The sequence below is a fragment of the Syngnathus floridae genome, chromosome 9 (assembly GCF_059516105.1).
Source record: "Syngnathus floridae isolate MCC-2025c chromosome 9, RoL_Sflo_1.0, whole genome shotgun sequence".
NCBI lineage: Eukaryota > Metazoa > Chordata > Actinopteri > Syngnathiformes > Syngnathidae > Syngnathus > Syngnathus floridae.
In genome coordinates this window covers 7,497,757-7,513,105 of record NC_142421.1, presented here as the reverse complement: position 1 = coordinate 7,513,105, position 15,349 = coordinate 7,497,757, and the positions used below count along the sequence as shown (strand labels likewise).

The 15,349-nt window shown below is 39.4% G+C and overlaps 1 protein-coding gene across 1 annotated transcript; it reads right to left on the bottom strand.

The window, feature by feature from the left end:
- Positions 1 to 1,111: 1,111 nt before the first annotated feature.
- On the bottom strand, positions 1,112 to 10,556 carry hmgcll1 (3-hydroxymethyl-3-methylglutaryl-CoA lyase like 1). The gene is made up of 9 exons (XM_088384901.1): positions 10,277 to 10,556; positions 9,142 to 9,213; positions 8,648 to 8,755; positions 8,254 to 8,349; positions 7,983 to 8,131; positions 7,819 to 7,882; positions 7,544 to 7,732; positions 1,887 to 2,012; positions 1,112 to 1,257 (listed from the first exon to the last, which is right to left on the bottom strand). The coding sequence occupies exons 1-9, from the start codon at positions 10,373 to 10,375 to the stop codon at positions 1,153 to 1,155; spliced, it is 1,008 nt and encodes a 335-aa protein (XP_088241027.1). The 5' UTR covers positions 10,376 to 10,556; the 3' UTR covers positions 1,112 to 1,152.
- Between the last annotated feature and the right edge of the window lie 4,793 nt (positions 10,557 to 15,349).

Sequence of the window (15,349 nt, the reverse complement as noted above, 5' to 3'; positions counted from 1 at the left end):
GTAATGGTTTATCTCATACAGTTTTTTTGAAGGCATTCTTTGTTTTTGAATTGATCCATGCATTGCTCAACCTGCTCGCCCCTTTGTCATGTTTTTGTATTGTCAGTGTGAATTGCCTGAAGTGCCTTCAGACACATTGCGTGCTCCTTGCTTGCTATTTGGTATTTAAGGACATGTCAAGCGAGACCAAGCTGTTGTCCTTCAACTCAGTTTGATTCGAAAATTGTCCACAGTCTAGACCACAGAGTGAATTTTTCACACTGAGCATGAGCCTGCTTGGCTTTCAGAGATGAATGCTCAGGGGTTATCTCCGTACAGATGATACATGTTTTTGTTTCAAATGGTTTTGCTTTCATTTCAAAGGAAATTTGAAATCAAATTAATTCTCTTTTAATTACATTATGATCATCTGGCTTTCAACCATGGTAGAAACAAAAGGCATGTAAATGGTAAAACATCCAAAACTACTATATCCCCATCAGTGCATGTACAAATAACTTGGATTACTGATCAGAATTGCTTTACAAACTTTTCTTAATCACAATAATCTTTATCAGATTTTCAGACACTTTGCTAAATTTCCATTTAATGGTCGAATCCATAAGATGTAAATAGACGCACATACATATTCCAAGATTGAGACATTTATTTAATCTGTTTTGTTGTATTGGTTGCAAGGTAGCCTTTTTTCTGTTCCTAGTAGAAAAATGTCCATGGAGTCACCAAAGCATTATAACATAAACTGTAGCTACAAATGATACATTATTATTATACAAGGACACAACTATGTAAAAATAATTTGATTCTGACCTTCTGCTGGGATTATTCGTGATATGAATGTAATTGAGATGTAAACTATGAAGACAACTGCGACCTCGAAAAAGGCCACCATATGTACACCTCCTTCAACAGATGATTTTAGTATGCAAACCAGAATGATCTTGAGGATGGCTCTCAATGGCCAAAGAAAGTGAGTTGCTATTAATAGAATAAGGTCATTTAAATAAGAATACTTTAAATATCAAACACAGTGTGACCTAGTTGCAGTACAAGCTTGACAAATTAAATTCCCTACACAGAGAATGTAGTGCCAGTCATAGTGAAAAAGCACTTACCACCAAATCAAGTGAAATTTATTTGAAAGAAACACATTCACAGCTTCCTACTTCTTGCCTGAGCAACTTTGGAGTTTGTTTTGCGATGTAGAGCTGTGCAGATGAAATCACCTGCTTCCAGGATTTTGGCCAGATTTACCCCCTTAAAAAAAAAGAGAACTAAAATTTAAATGTTTATACATATAGGGCATCGTAATCCATTATTTATTTGCTGGATTAATTATGTGGCCTGTATGGAATGAATGGTTGATTAATTGTAAAACAAAATGGAGTCCACTGCTGAAACCACTGGTCATTGCCATGGGAAATTATCCAATTTAATTTAATTAGTTTGAAAAGTATTATTTAGTCCTGACAAATATTGTCAATAATTCTGCCTTTGCCAGACATGTATAGTGACGGTATAACAATTTAATGCCCTTCCACTAAATGGCAGAATTAAGGTACAGTTAACTTGTTCTCCCAAACAGGTCTGGATTTAGCTTTGAGTAAGCCAATTTGCTGTTTCCTACTTGTAGTGAAAAGGTTCGACCAGCAGGGGTAGAGATTGTTAAATAAATAGTTCATGGGTCAGGGCACTCAATGGTGTGGGCGCATGAACTTGTGCAAAACCACTGATGTTATAAAATAAACCCTGACACAAAAGTATGTTTGCAGAACCGTATATTTATGTAAATGGACCCTGGGAGATTGTATGAGTTGGGCTGCTGCGCTGGGATTGCGGACACATACAGTAAATTATAGCGGGTCTGTTGGAGTGTGCGTACTCACGGTGTGGATGCCCATGCCGTGGAGCATGTAGAGAACATCCTCTGTTGACACATTGCCAGATGAACCCTGAGCGTACGGGCAACCACCCAGACCGGCCACTGCTGAGTCCACCACGCTCACTCCCATCTGAAAAGCCAAAGTACAGTATAATAGAAGTCATTTTTTTTTCCTTCAGTGCACACCCCATTAAATCTACTTACTCTACAGATTGCATCTTTTACACATCGATAAGGTATGATAAGTAATCTTTTCAAGGTGTCATACTGTCAAGAATAGAAAGAAGATACTGTGATGGTGTAATCAAGGCATTGCACGGTATCCAACTTCAATTTCTGAAGATGTGTTTGCAATTTTGTCAAAGTAAATAATGGAAATCTAATATCAATAATGGGGAAAATAATGTTAAGTTTAAGTGGACCGTCACCAAACAAATCATGATTGTCATTGGAAATTCTGTCATTCCCATTCCTACTCAGGTAAAATCCCTGAACAAAGATGCTTTTTCCCCCAGTTAGATGGTTCAATATGCATATGGGTCCTCACTAAGGCTGTTGTGGTGCTTGACAGCTGTTAAGGAGGACTGCGGCATCGCTAATAAGCGGGCACAGAAAGTCTTTCAGTATGGCTTAGTCATCCTCTTTGTCTTCGTCTGACACTGGTGCCACATGGTAATAGCCTTGTGCACATTCTCAATTTGGAGTGCAACATTTCATATGGTTCTGATTCAGCTGGTTACTCATGTTTTCACAGCACTACTCTGTCCTTTCCGCGCTACATCGAGGAGACATTTTTGCCTGGGTTAAGAGGGTGTCCACTTACGCTGTTCCGACAACACAGGAGTTATAATATTACTACACAAATGTGCCGTTGTTGCGCACTATAATCATTACTGTCATGCATTATTTCCCTGATCCCTTCAGGATGAATGTGCTTGATTTAGAGTAGTCGTAACACACGCACATTAACAAGTACTGTATATATGCTGTACAGGATATAGTGCTGGAGGAAGTATACTGGGTGGACTATACATGCACAAGATAGATACACCTGCACAAGTGAAGGAGATCCAATACAAGATATGTTTCAGAAAAAGTTGTTCATGCATCTTTGGTGATGTTAGCTTCTTTTTTGATTCGCTTTTCCACATTAGGGTCATGTGTAACTTGCGACTATGGTAGGTGACAGCTTTAAGAAAAAACATTCACATGCACATTCACACCACTGGCAATTCAATGGATCTGAGAAGCACGTTCATTGTATGTTTTGTGTCCTAAGACACACGGAGAAAAGCTGCAAATTCAAAAGAGATGTTCTAATGGAGATTTGGGCAACAGACATGCTCACTCCTATCCAATGTGTCATTCTTGGTTTTCTGTTTTGCCTTACTGATTCAATTCATCATCATCATCATTGTTTTTGTTTTATTATCGCCAACCACTCCAAATGTCTGGCCTCCATATGATGATTTAACAATGTGTTTTTTAGTTGCTGAGGGGCAAGTAACAAACATCTTTATCACCAAATTGCAAATGTTGACGCTGCAGGAAGAATGAATTGGCTTGATGTGTCACGAAAAACTTCTAACACTTTGTTTCCAATAAAAAAAGAAAAATGATGAAGCCCCAAAAGTTTTCAGGATATTTTCCACATGTCCAAGGCATTATCGGGAGAATATTAAAAATGTTTTCCAGCTTCCGCAGCAGAGCCAGATGTCAGGGGGGTCCCACAGGGAGACAACATTAACACACTGATACTTTCAGTGGCACTGGGTCATGAAGGACTTTCACCCTGTGGAGAAGGATCAAGCAAGCAAAATTAAAAGACAAGAACGTACTTCTTTCAGGGGCTGTCTAAACTCGCCGTAATTGCTGTTTGTGTTGGCAAGGCGAGAGGTAGAGGTGGGGTGGAAGGTGGAGGGCTGGGGGTGGGGGTCTCAACTTTGGTGTGTTCAGTGCATGACATTTCCAGACCTTGGTTAAAGCCAGAGCAGGATATTGTACTCGGCAGATTTTTCGTGTTGTATAAACACAGAGTTGTAATCTACCATGCCAATCCTCTCACTTGCAGCTGCAGACCGTGCAGGGCTGGGGGTCTTTGGCGTACGGTTTCCGAGAGGAACAAACCAGAGCCTTCAGTGGCGTGCCTTGTTCATTTGGACCCTAATCGTGCGAGAACGGGCGGTCAGCAACTCAGGCTTGCCAGTGCTCCGTTAGATTCATAGTACCCACGCAGAAACCAGATGTGCACTCGGCATTAGAAAGCCATATTCAGTGAGCTGTGGTTGTATGAAAACAATACATTCCTGTGTAAAGGCACGGCGTATTCCGAAACGGGCATGGTTTTTCGGATACGCTTGTTGACATTCTACACTCACACTTGACGAGGCTGAAGACGGACAAGCTCCCATTTTGGTTTTACACGTGCGTCAGAGAGACAGGAAGAGAGAGAGAGCGTATTCACGGGATGATATGAAGCAGTGATGCTTTACCCACAGCTACATAAACCGGTAGGCTGAAAGAAGCTGTCACGTAGCTGCGGCTGAAACATATATCAACCTTCTCCTGGAAAATGTAAATAATCTTACATTGACAAAGCAAAACCCAGATACTGGCAGAACAAAACAAACTTTTACAGACTAAATAAATCATCTTTCCACCTAGTGATTTATTTGAAAATGAGAAATTATGAACTGTATCATCAGTTTTCTTTGACACAGCTTGCCTGAATTTCACGAATAAGCACACCTCAGTCACAGTCAAATCAAATCCTGGAACATGTTCCTGCTAGAAAATACAATAAAATGAGATGACGCATTACACTTTATTCCATGATACTGTTGATTTTAAGGAAAATAGGACATAATTTTAAACTAATTATAATGTTTTAAGAGACCTTTTGGAATGCCTATCCATCACACAAGAATAAAGACAAGTTAAACATTCCACAATGAAATCAAACTAAAGTACTGTCGAACAGGAAGGTGCTTGCTGGAATTAACAAAGGCTCAACCAGAAGAGACCTTGAGACAAATTATGAGACAAGCTATGATGTTTATCTGACTACGTAAATCCGGCTTTTTTTTTTTTACAACACATTACTTAATTACTTAATTAGATTACATAATAAGAACAAAATACTGTCAAAATCTGATAACGATTTGTGCAAATGTTCCCTGCCTGTGTAGCAGACCTCGATAAGACAATAGAACCTCAAACTGACAAACTATGACCAAAGAGAGATGATGTCGACTTGGTTTTCAATACACTGGCAATATTATCTGAAAATCTTTTTTTTTTCTTTTGTTGAAGTTTATTTTATTTAATTTTTGGGGATGCATAGTGCCGCCTACGTTGCATAACACAAACTTAAGCAAACAATGTCTTGCGTTGTCACTTGCTAAGCGTGCCTAACTTAAATAAAAGCCATAATCTCTTTAATGTTTCAAAGTCGTAGTAACCGCTTGTGTTCAAATTCTAACAGTATGGTAATGGAATTTGAATTACGTTGCTATATTGACAATGATTATTAGGTTGGTCATAATGTCGACTGTAACACTGTTATACAATAAAGCATGACTATTAAGGTTCACAATACACTGATAATGCCTATTAAGAATTACTTTACTTGCCAAGGCTGTGAAATCTAAGTACATACGTTGTCATTGTGTGAACTGCCAGGAGTGCGGCAGGAACAAAGCTACCTACCCCCACCACCCCCTCAGCCGGTACTTTTGAGGAAAAAAAAAAGAAAGAAACAGGTACAAAGGCTAAGGAATGTCTTTATCAAGACAAAAGCCGTGACTCAGGGCTGACAGCACTGGAGAAATTCATTTCTGTCCCAGTTGGTGGTGTGGACCTCTGGCACACACTAATGAAAAGGTTTATGATAAAATCTTTCATTTCCATCTTGTTTATGGGTGAGCAAATGGATGACTAAATAGCCCCGGCTGCTATTATTTTCAGAGAACATGGGGATGCTGAGATGAAACGTTTTAAATATGATCCAAGATGTTTACTTACCTCCGTGATTTTTTTTTTTAACCACCGTGGTACTTGAGTTCAAAAGTACAAGTCGTGGTTAGTTTGATGGACATCGAAAAGAGACAGCCATGTTTAATGAGTAGGATCTTATTTAAAGCTACTTTAACCGAGTTAAGATGATGTGGAAATAGTATGGGAATTTGTGTATGTTTGTATGAAACTACGATAAATCACTACTCCTCACTGTAACCAGTGAAATAAATTGACAAAAACGCTTGTTCCTGCAGCTGCACCACCGTTCATCACATGTGCAGCAGAGAACGGATCAAAGGATCATCTTCCATCTGCATCTAAACTCAGCATTGTAGGGAGAACCATAGATGAATCCCCTCCACCCCCACCTCCAAATCCCTCAGGGCTCTTCTATCCACCTAGCTCTCAGTCGCTTTGTACAACAGACAGTGAATATGTGAGCCTTTGTAACAACCACCCCGTTCTTACATCTGCTGGCCCCCCCAAGACTCCGCAGCCCACCCCACTGAGCTGTGTTCTGTGTGATGACAATGTGGCTCAGAGGACTTATATAGCCACATCTGCATTACCTTTGGATTTATGTCAGTTGTTTAAAATCCTGCCAGACACTTAAACAGTCTCTTGTTAGCTGTTAGGCTATACAATATATGACTTCCATAGTGCAAGGTATTTCTATTCTTCCATGGAAGTCTTTTTTGTTCATTGTACTTTCGGGATTCCATTTAAGCGATGCTTAGTGGGGACGTTTAGATCGCATTTCTTAATTCCCCTGTTGGCTGTTGACTGACGGTTCCTGGGTTTCTGTGTGCTATTGTGACCCACACATAGATCTTAAACAGAGGATGCATTCATGTCATAAACAGCTACAATGTCATGGATCCCCAGGGAATTTGGATTGCAGTCTTTATACATAGCATATTACCTCACATAGTGGTGACCGCTCCATTTGACACGGTAGCTAATTTAGTCACAGACTGCGTTGTCCACTTGACCAAACAAACGCTTCAACTTAAATAGACGCCTCCTTTTGTGCCCCCCAAGAAAAAAATTACAGGTGTTACCACTATGTAGCTGTAATTACATTTTCTATAGCAATGTTTCTGCGAGGCGGCTGAGTTTGGTTTGGTATGTTACACCATAATTTGGTTAACACCGCGGATAGCAGCGTGAGGTCCAAAAATAGTGAACAAAAAATAAATAGTAATACAAAAGTCGTCTTGGCACTGTTACTGACTGTGTGTAGCTGAGCTTTTCCCTGTTCTTTAGAGTACTAAAGTAGGATAGGAAACAGGACATGTTGATTTGAAAAAAATGGGGCTTTGTTCTTTTGACAGATTGACCCACATGAATGTGAGTCTCATAAAAATACACAATATCATCCAATAGTCACGAAATGTGAGGATCCATTTTGCCTTATTATTAGTTGTCACATCGGTGATTTGTGAGGGCCGAGCAAATGTATTGAATTTAAAAGCCTCTTGAATGTAATAACATTTCATATTTTTTAGCAATTAGTACAAGAAGAAATAATAAATGCAAATTGTTTTCAACATTGTCCCAATCCAGCATTTCAGAGCCAATAAAAATATTTGAATTGAACATCTGAATTGGGCATCATGCCTTGCAGCTGCTGTGAGTTTTTACCTGAAGTGCCGTGAGGATGTTTGGCAAAGCTTGGCCGTACGTGTCATGGCAGTGAACTGCAAGAGCACCGGCCGGAACCTCCTTCATCACACACTGCAGCATCTTACGCATAGAACCTGGAGTGCCCACGCCGATGGTGTCCCCCAGGGAAACCTCATAGCATCCCATCTCATACAACCTCTTGGCTACCTTAGGAGATAAGGAGTATGATCAAGGGAAGAAAGTCAGGATAGAGACCATTGACCCATGAGATCTATATAATTAACCAGACTAACCTCAGCAACTTTGGATGGATCAATGTCTCCTTCGTATGGGCATCCAAGGGCACAAGAAACATACCTGCAATAGTACAATATATAATATCATATAGTGCATAAAAGCAGATAAAAAAAAATGATTGCCTTGTTTTGTGTGTCAACCATGAGTGACAAATACAAACCCGCGGACTGGAATCATTCGCTCTTTGGCTCCCTTGACGACCTCGTCAAACCTCTGCATGCTTTCATCAATAGAGCAATTTATGTTTTTCTTGCTGAAGGCCTCAGATGCTGAACCAAACACCGCCACTTCAGCAGCCCCGGCCGCAACCTTGTGTAAGAAAATAAAAGCCTTGTAAAAGACTGTTTGTTACACTTCATCGACAACAAGCACATGGAACAAAAAAAAAGTTAACCTTTGACCACAATTCTTCAAACATTCATTTGACTTACAGCGTCTTGAAAACCTTGCATGTTAGGTGTCAATACCGGGTACTGAACATGAGGTGCTCTCTGGATTCCTGCGAGAACCTCAGTGTGGTCGGCCATCTGAACAAAAAAGAGGAAAGGACATGAGGTACAAAAATAAACGTTTCACGTCAACAGAGCTTGTTCCTGAAAATACATTATTCTCACTCAAGCCTTTCACAACCCGGCACAGACCATTAGGCTGAAAGTTGCTTGATGTCATATTTCACATGAACAAAACATATTTGAGTGTTCTTAGAAATAGAAAAGCAATTTATGACCGGAAGGGTAGCCTTTCTGAATGTAAAAAAAATCATATGAGAGAGAGCTTCATAAATCACTTGACACTGTTCAGCTGCGCACCAAGTGGAGTTATTACCTGTGGTACCCATTTTGAGGAGACAAAGCTGGTGGCCTCGATCACACGCAGGCCCGATCCCGAGAGCATGTCTATCAGCTTGATTTTCACGCCCGTCGGAACAATTACCTGGGGGACAATAAAACCCAAAAATGCTTTTTCTGGATCTGATTCCGTTCATGCTGGGAGGTACAACATAACAGACAACGTGCAACATAGCTCTGCAAACATGAGACGTCTCTCATCTCTTAAGTAGACGCTGTGGTAAAATCTGTAAAAGCTCTAGCATGCAACAGGGATTGATTCAATGGTGACATACTAAGAAGAGTGAACGAAGCGAGAAGCTCTATCATTCTTGAATTTCAAAGAAAATGTAAAACATATGCTCTGTTAATTATGGCGCACCAACCATATGTTGTGCATGTTTTATTTATGGGAGAGAGAGTAAAAATCAGGAAAATTTTCGTTTTTCAAATTAAGCAAAGGGCACACACATCACCATAAATTGTGTATACCTTTTCAATTTGGAGTCCATCTCTCGGCCCAACTTCAACTATTTTCACACTCTCCGGATACTCTGAGGCAGTCTGGAGAAGAAAGAAGAGACATGCCAGAAGACACCCAATAGTTGAAGCCATAATCATGTCAAGGATTAGCATGGGAACCAACGAGATGTTTCATGGAGAAAACATTCAGAAAGATAGGTTAGATACATTTCCCCCGCAAGAACCACAGGGGAAATTCTAAGGATCATGGTATTCCTCTGTTTGGAACCCAAAACTGCAATCATCTTGGTCGTGAAGACATAAATGTGCAGTTTGTGTCAGCCTCTTGCAACTGCTTTTTTTTTTAACTGCCCACATTTATTTCCTGTAAGACTCCTATGGCATGAGTCTTCACACAAGAGTCTTTCTGTAGTGTATAACTAGGATTATGAATTTAGTATTAAATTAGCAACTAAATATATCTTGACAGTTGCTGTCGGAATAGAAGCGGTAAACAGATCTTAAACACATTGAAGGAGTCGTGCTTTAAAAATCGGTATGTAAACACAAGTATTAGGCTTGATAGGGTCATGAAATATGATTCATTCAAATAAAATGAATCCACTGTGACTGAATGTGCAGAGGCTCACTACAAATGACTTTAAAATGTAAGTGTTTCATTTGTATGCCAACTGGTTAGTCAACAACTAATTCAGAATGTCATGTAGCTTCATTTTCAGGTTAGACTCACTGGTTTCGTTTTTAAAGGTTTAAAGTTTAAATTGCGGTTATTAATATTCAAGCCTTCCATAAGCTGCTGACATGTTGCTTTACTTAATTGCTAGCAATCAAGTGGCCAGGTTAGGGTGATCACTTGTAGTCTAATCATCCAGAGCCCATGGGTTAATAATTTGCCAATTTTTTCTCTGTGCTCAAGTCTCGGCTTCGGTGTACTCTTCGTTCAATACATCAGCAAAGAAACAGTGTATCATTTCTTTCTATAAAGAAAAAGGACTAGAGATTAAGAAAAATGAAAATATTCAAAACAAATATTTTGCAATCATAGCACATGAGGACTGTCTCAAACGTGGCGAGCAGCAAGAGCGCTTCAATCCTGATGAGGTCATGTGGTTTAGCATGTGAGGCAGACGAGAAGGACACCCACCTTTGCCTCCTCCAGCAGCAAGCGTCTCAGCCATGGATAGTCCTGGATGAGTTGTTCGTAGCTCAGGCAATGCTTCACCGTCGTGGGTAGGTTTCCCATTCGGAGGCACGCTGTTTGTGCTTCCTAACTTCCCAAGATGAGGCAGCCCAACCCCCAGTTGTTCGGAATCTAATAAAGCTAATGGATCAAGATCAATATTCTCGGATGATGTAAGGCCTTACTTGCCAAGACGGAATTAGAGGACTGCCTGTGACTGGGTAGGATGATTCAGCAGTTGCCATGGCAGCCACCTCTCCGCTGGGAAGGGATCAAAACAGAGATGTGTTAGGAGGTTGGAGCAGAGCCTTTTCTTTATGGATGCTGCAATGTAAACTACAAATCGGAAAGTTTACATTGCTGTGTGAATTGTGGACATGCCTACCAATGAACGCATTATTATTCTGAATTCTCATAAAATGGAATACAGTACTTGGCTGCATCCAGCAGAGGCACTGTGGATTTTGTCTCAGTTATTTTGTGGCCCAAAGAAGAACATGACTTCAACTATAAGGCCTAAGCAGACCTATATTATGCCACTTGTATGCACACAAATCATCCCCAAGTTCTTTATTACCCGTTTTGGTTTTGATTGCGCTCATGGTAATGGAAACGTTTAATTCACTGTGTGTTTTACCAGGACAGCCAACTTAACTTTGGAGATGGAATAACAAGATTAGGCGTACATTTGCCTCAATGTTCCTGGTGAAAATGTTAGGCTTCACGGAAACATTTTGCTTTGATTGATCCCCCGTGACCTAAACAGTTGAGCGGTTTCCATTGCCAGACGTGCCACCACTGCCAATGTCAACTGCATGGTGTAATAAAATCCCTCGTTAAGCCAGGTCAATATTTAACAGAGAAAGAGCCATTCTTCTGAAGCCAGATGTTAACAATAGAGAAGCTTAATGAAGTCCTTGCATTCAACCATCCCACTGCACTCAAGGAAAGACTTCTCACTCCCTCTCAGGAGACGGAGGCGACTCGTGATGTCTATCAGTTGCTACCCCTGCTACAAAAGATTTAATTTAATTTATTGTAATCAAAAGGTTACAGCCTGGTCAATGTTACAACTTCATTCTCCGATTTAATCTCAACTGTCAGTGGATCACTCCCGTTTGGTGTTTCTGTATTCATTGTCATCTTATATGAGTGCGTTATAAGTGTGGATAGAAGAATATGTATAGATTTAAAGTGTTTCAAGGAGCATAAAAAGAAACAAGCACAAATGGTGGAATGTGGCCCCCATAATGTACAAGCAATGTGAAAAGAAATGGAAATAGCAAGGCAGCAAGCAAGCCATCAGATGTTTTTTAAACATATCACAGTGTGTCTGTGTCAAATTATTCATGTCGCTCACTGTACATTGTGCTGCTATTTCGAACATCGTCTTAGTCAGCCCTCAATGAATTCATTTTCCGGCGTGTGTTTTCTTGTTTCCACTCTCATGGGAGGCATACAAATATCAATGTTTTCTTTCACACAGCTGAAATGATCTTTGTGGGTATCACAATATATTCGGTACCTCTCCTGATCCCATTACATGCAAAAAAATTGACAAGTATGTGCAACAGTGATATGCCAAGGTATTTTTGGACTGGAAATGGCTCTTTCTTATTGTTTGACTGGTCCTGTGATTTATATTCAAGTGTGACTTGCATATGCATATTAAAATAGGAGCTTGGTCCGGCACCCAAGATCACTTCGATTTTCTAAAATGGACCAGCCATTCGTGAATCTCCTAAAATTCCCGATGCATCAGGCAGTGAACCCTAACTGGCCTTTTAACATTTCTTTTTTGAGAAAACTCAGCAGCTCCAGTATATCTTGACAAATACCAGCTGCAGCGAGTCACTTGAAACGAGTGGCCTTCCGGGGCTTTCTGGAATGAATACGATGCATGTGTGTTGAAAAACGAAGTCAGGTTTTAAAGTGGCAAAGGTTGAAACAGGGGATTTATCTTTAATAAATGCATCAATTACCAATGTTTTGGAAAAATAATATACACTTTGGCCGAGAAATATGCAGATAAACTGAAACTCAGTAGAGCTGCAGTAGTATTTGTACAACACACTCTAATTATGACCATATTTTTTTAACATTGACAAAAATGATTGCAGTCAATGACAGCTTTATGTCAGGAGCCAATGAAAATGCCAAATGCAACTTTCAATTTTGGCCAAGAATATTTATTGATGGTGAGGGTGGTCGTGACTGTGGACGTGGCTCTACAAAAGATAATCTGCAATAGGATGTGGACGGTGACACTACAAAAGTTCGTTGTTGCAGGGGGTCGGCTGTGTGTGAATGTGGGAGGATCACATGGTTCAACCTGCCTGTAAACAGACCATTTGTTTGGTAAAAATCAAGATTTTGACTCTCCCGTGGTTGTGTATCAAGATAAAAATTATAAGAACATGTTACTGTTTAAAAATGTCTTGAACGTAACTGCACTACTTTATGCTTTCGAATCGAATAGGCAACTTAAAATGAAGCCAGATGTTCAAAAAGTGCTTTTTAGTGGGCAGGTTTCAGAATGACATGATAGTTTGAAACAGGAGTTGAACAAATAAAACCTCAAAGTAGCCATTTATATAATAATCACTAAAACATTCAACATAAAAAAAAATCTTCATTTTTGTCATGAATTTATTTTGGCCCTCTTAGAGCTTTATACAAACTGAAATGGCCCTTGATAAGAAAAAATACTCATGCCTGATTGAGATGTAGAAGTAAGCTGAAAAATGTATCATTTTATTATATTCCATCCATTGAGTTTATTTCTATACAATGGGTCAAGTGTGTGTATTAACTGGTGTAAACGTTCGTGGCGTCTACGTCATATTCCTTTTACAACAAAATGGAAGTGATAAAAAAAATGACAGTAATACAGCAACGTATATAGGGTGTATAATTTATCTTGAACTATGCATTCAAGTGGCTGTGACAGCAAACATTCCTTTGGCATACGTATATTATGAAAAGCGTCTCCATCCCACTGAATTTCCATTATAAGCAAATAACTGCAGAGGCTTTTTAAACTAAAATGAAAAGCCGTGTTTATAGCATTCTTTCCCGAAGGCTGCCGCTGTCAGCCAACTTTCCACAGTTAACCTTGGAGACAGCATGTGTCTTACACATTATCTTTACACTGAGGAGCATCACGCTGATTTTACTACTGAAAAGTCACAAACCTTTATGTGGGGTTTACGATATGTTGATCAATTTAATAATGTATATTTAACTTTCGTGGCCAATTTGTCATTGTTGTGCTTACAGCCTTTGTTTCATTTGGAATCTCACGGCTGATTTATGACTGGATCAGACTTTTTTTTTTTATAATGTGTCAAAGTTCATGGTAGGATGACTTGAATTTCAGAACAGAATTCACAACGGCAGCCAGGTTACACAGTAAGTTCGGTGTAGTTACTCTCAAATATTGTGTTTGTTCTTCAATCAACTGGAAATAAATGAAGAAATAGCAGAGGAAGTTCCTGCCTGGCTGAGTTAAATTACCTCAACTCGACACGAAAAACAAAAGCTCTCCACTCTCTTGGCTCTTGCTGTGGTGTAACAATTAGTATGAACTATTATTTAAATCATTGTATTGCCAAGTTCAATAGCCAAATTGCAGGAAATCATGTCAATGTGTTACAATTTGGAAAAAAAATAGCTGCATGTACTCAGTCTTTGTGTGATTATTCATATTACTCAACCTTAGAAGACGGTTCACGTAGTCTTATAATGGATTTTTTGGGTGGCTCGCAAATGTATTGTGCACGTGCTAGTGGCAATAAAAAACTGACCATGTTTAATCATCACCCTCTGAGAGGACACATTCCTTGTCATACCAAACAACATGTAAAAATGTGACCCGCGTGCTCTTTCTGTTCAGGAGGGACTGATTGAGCTGCATGGAAGTCATCGGCCACCCACCGAATACAAATAAGGAGAACCATATGTGTCGAGAAAGACTGGGTAAACTGCACAACATTTTTATTAGATACAGTTTCACTTGCCTTCTGGATGGACCGCAAGGTGACACTATGAAAATAAACGTATGGCTACAGTAAGAAAATAAGGTTAACAGTGCTTGAATCAATGAAATCACGACTTACCAAAGCAAGTACCAATAACAACAATAACTATGTTGCTCGGTTTTAGCCTGCTGGATTTATTTTTCAATTCTTCTTGACTCAACGCATATTTGTTTTCAAAATGGGGGATAACAATTATTTACTCAATTTACAAACAAAACAGTTTGTGCAAACAAACAATGAATGGAAACAATTGCTGTAGAATCTCTTGAGGAGCTTGTATTGATCATTGATCATTAGCCTTCAAGGATAAACAGATGAGGTTCTTACAGTTCGGTGGTCCACCCTGTTAATTCAGTTAAAACATTTTATTTAATCGTTCCCGTGTTGAAATTCCCAGGAAATTAAGAAACATGTTTAGAATTTCCAAATCATTTGTCAGACACACATAAGAAAAATTCAAAAGCTTTTGCAAAATATCAAGGACTGTTATGGATTTTGATTAGAACAAGTGTTTCTGTTTGTTAACAAATTGAATAAATTGTAAATCAACATGCATTTATACTGTATTGGGATACAGTTCAATTCACTGCTGCACAAGGTGTTACTCTAACTAGGTCTGCCACCGGACGTTACTATATTAATTGAAGTGCCTATTCTTACCTAGATCCTAAACCTGAGATCATAATTAAGAAACTGCACTGCAACCTTTTGGGCACACTGCAACCTTTTGAGCAAAATGGTCATTAATGTGATGGAAAGCACTAATGAATCTCTGACTCACTCTCGGCTGATTTGACCATAGGGACTCTCAGAGGAGAATAGGTCACCGAGGTTTGCTAATTGTTCCTTTAAAAATTTTAAAAAAAGCCTCAGCCTTGCTACTGTGGAAAAACCTTAAAGATTTGCAGCAAAATTGCAGCTAATCTGTGATATTAAACAGTTGATGTGATTGTGAAGTGCTGGAAATAATCATGCCAAGGCAACACGGTGGAGGAAT

Excerpts from the sequence above, each read along its gene's own strand:
- hmgcll1 (XM_088384901.1), bottom strand. The coding sequence starts at position 10,375 with ATGGGAAACCTACCCACGACGGTGAAGCATTGCCTGAGCTACGAACAA. Across the intron at positions 8,132-8,253 it reads TGCAAGGTTTTCAAGACGCT|GTTGCGGCCGGGGCTGCTGA; the intron begins GTAAGTCAAATG and ends TTCTTACACAAG. Across the intron at positions 7,733-7,818 it reads ATCCATCCAAAGTTGCTGAG|GTAGCCAAGAGGTTGTATGA; the intron begins GTTAGTCTGGTT and ends TTATCTCCTAAG.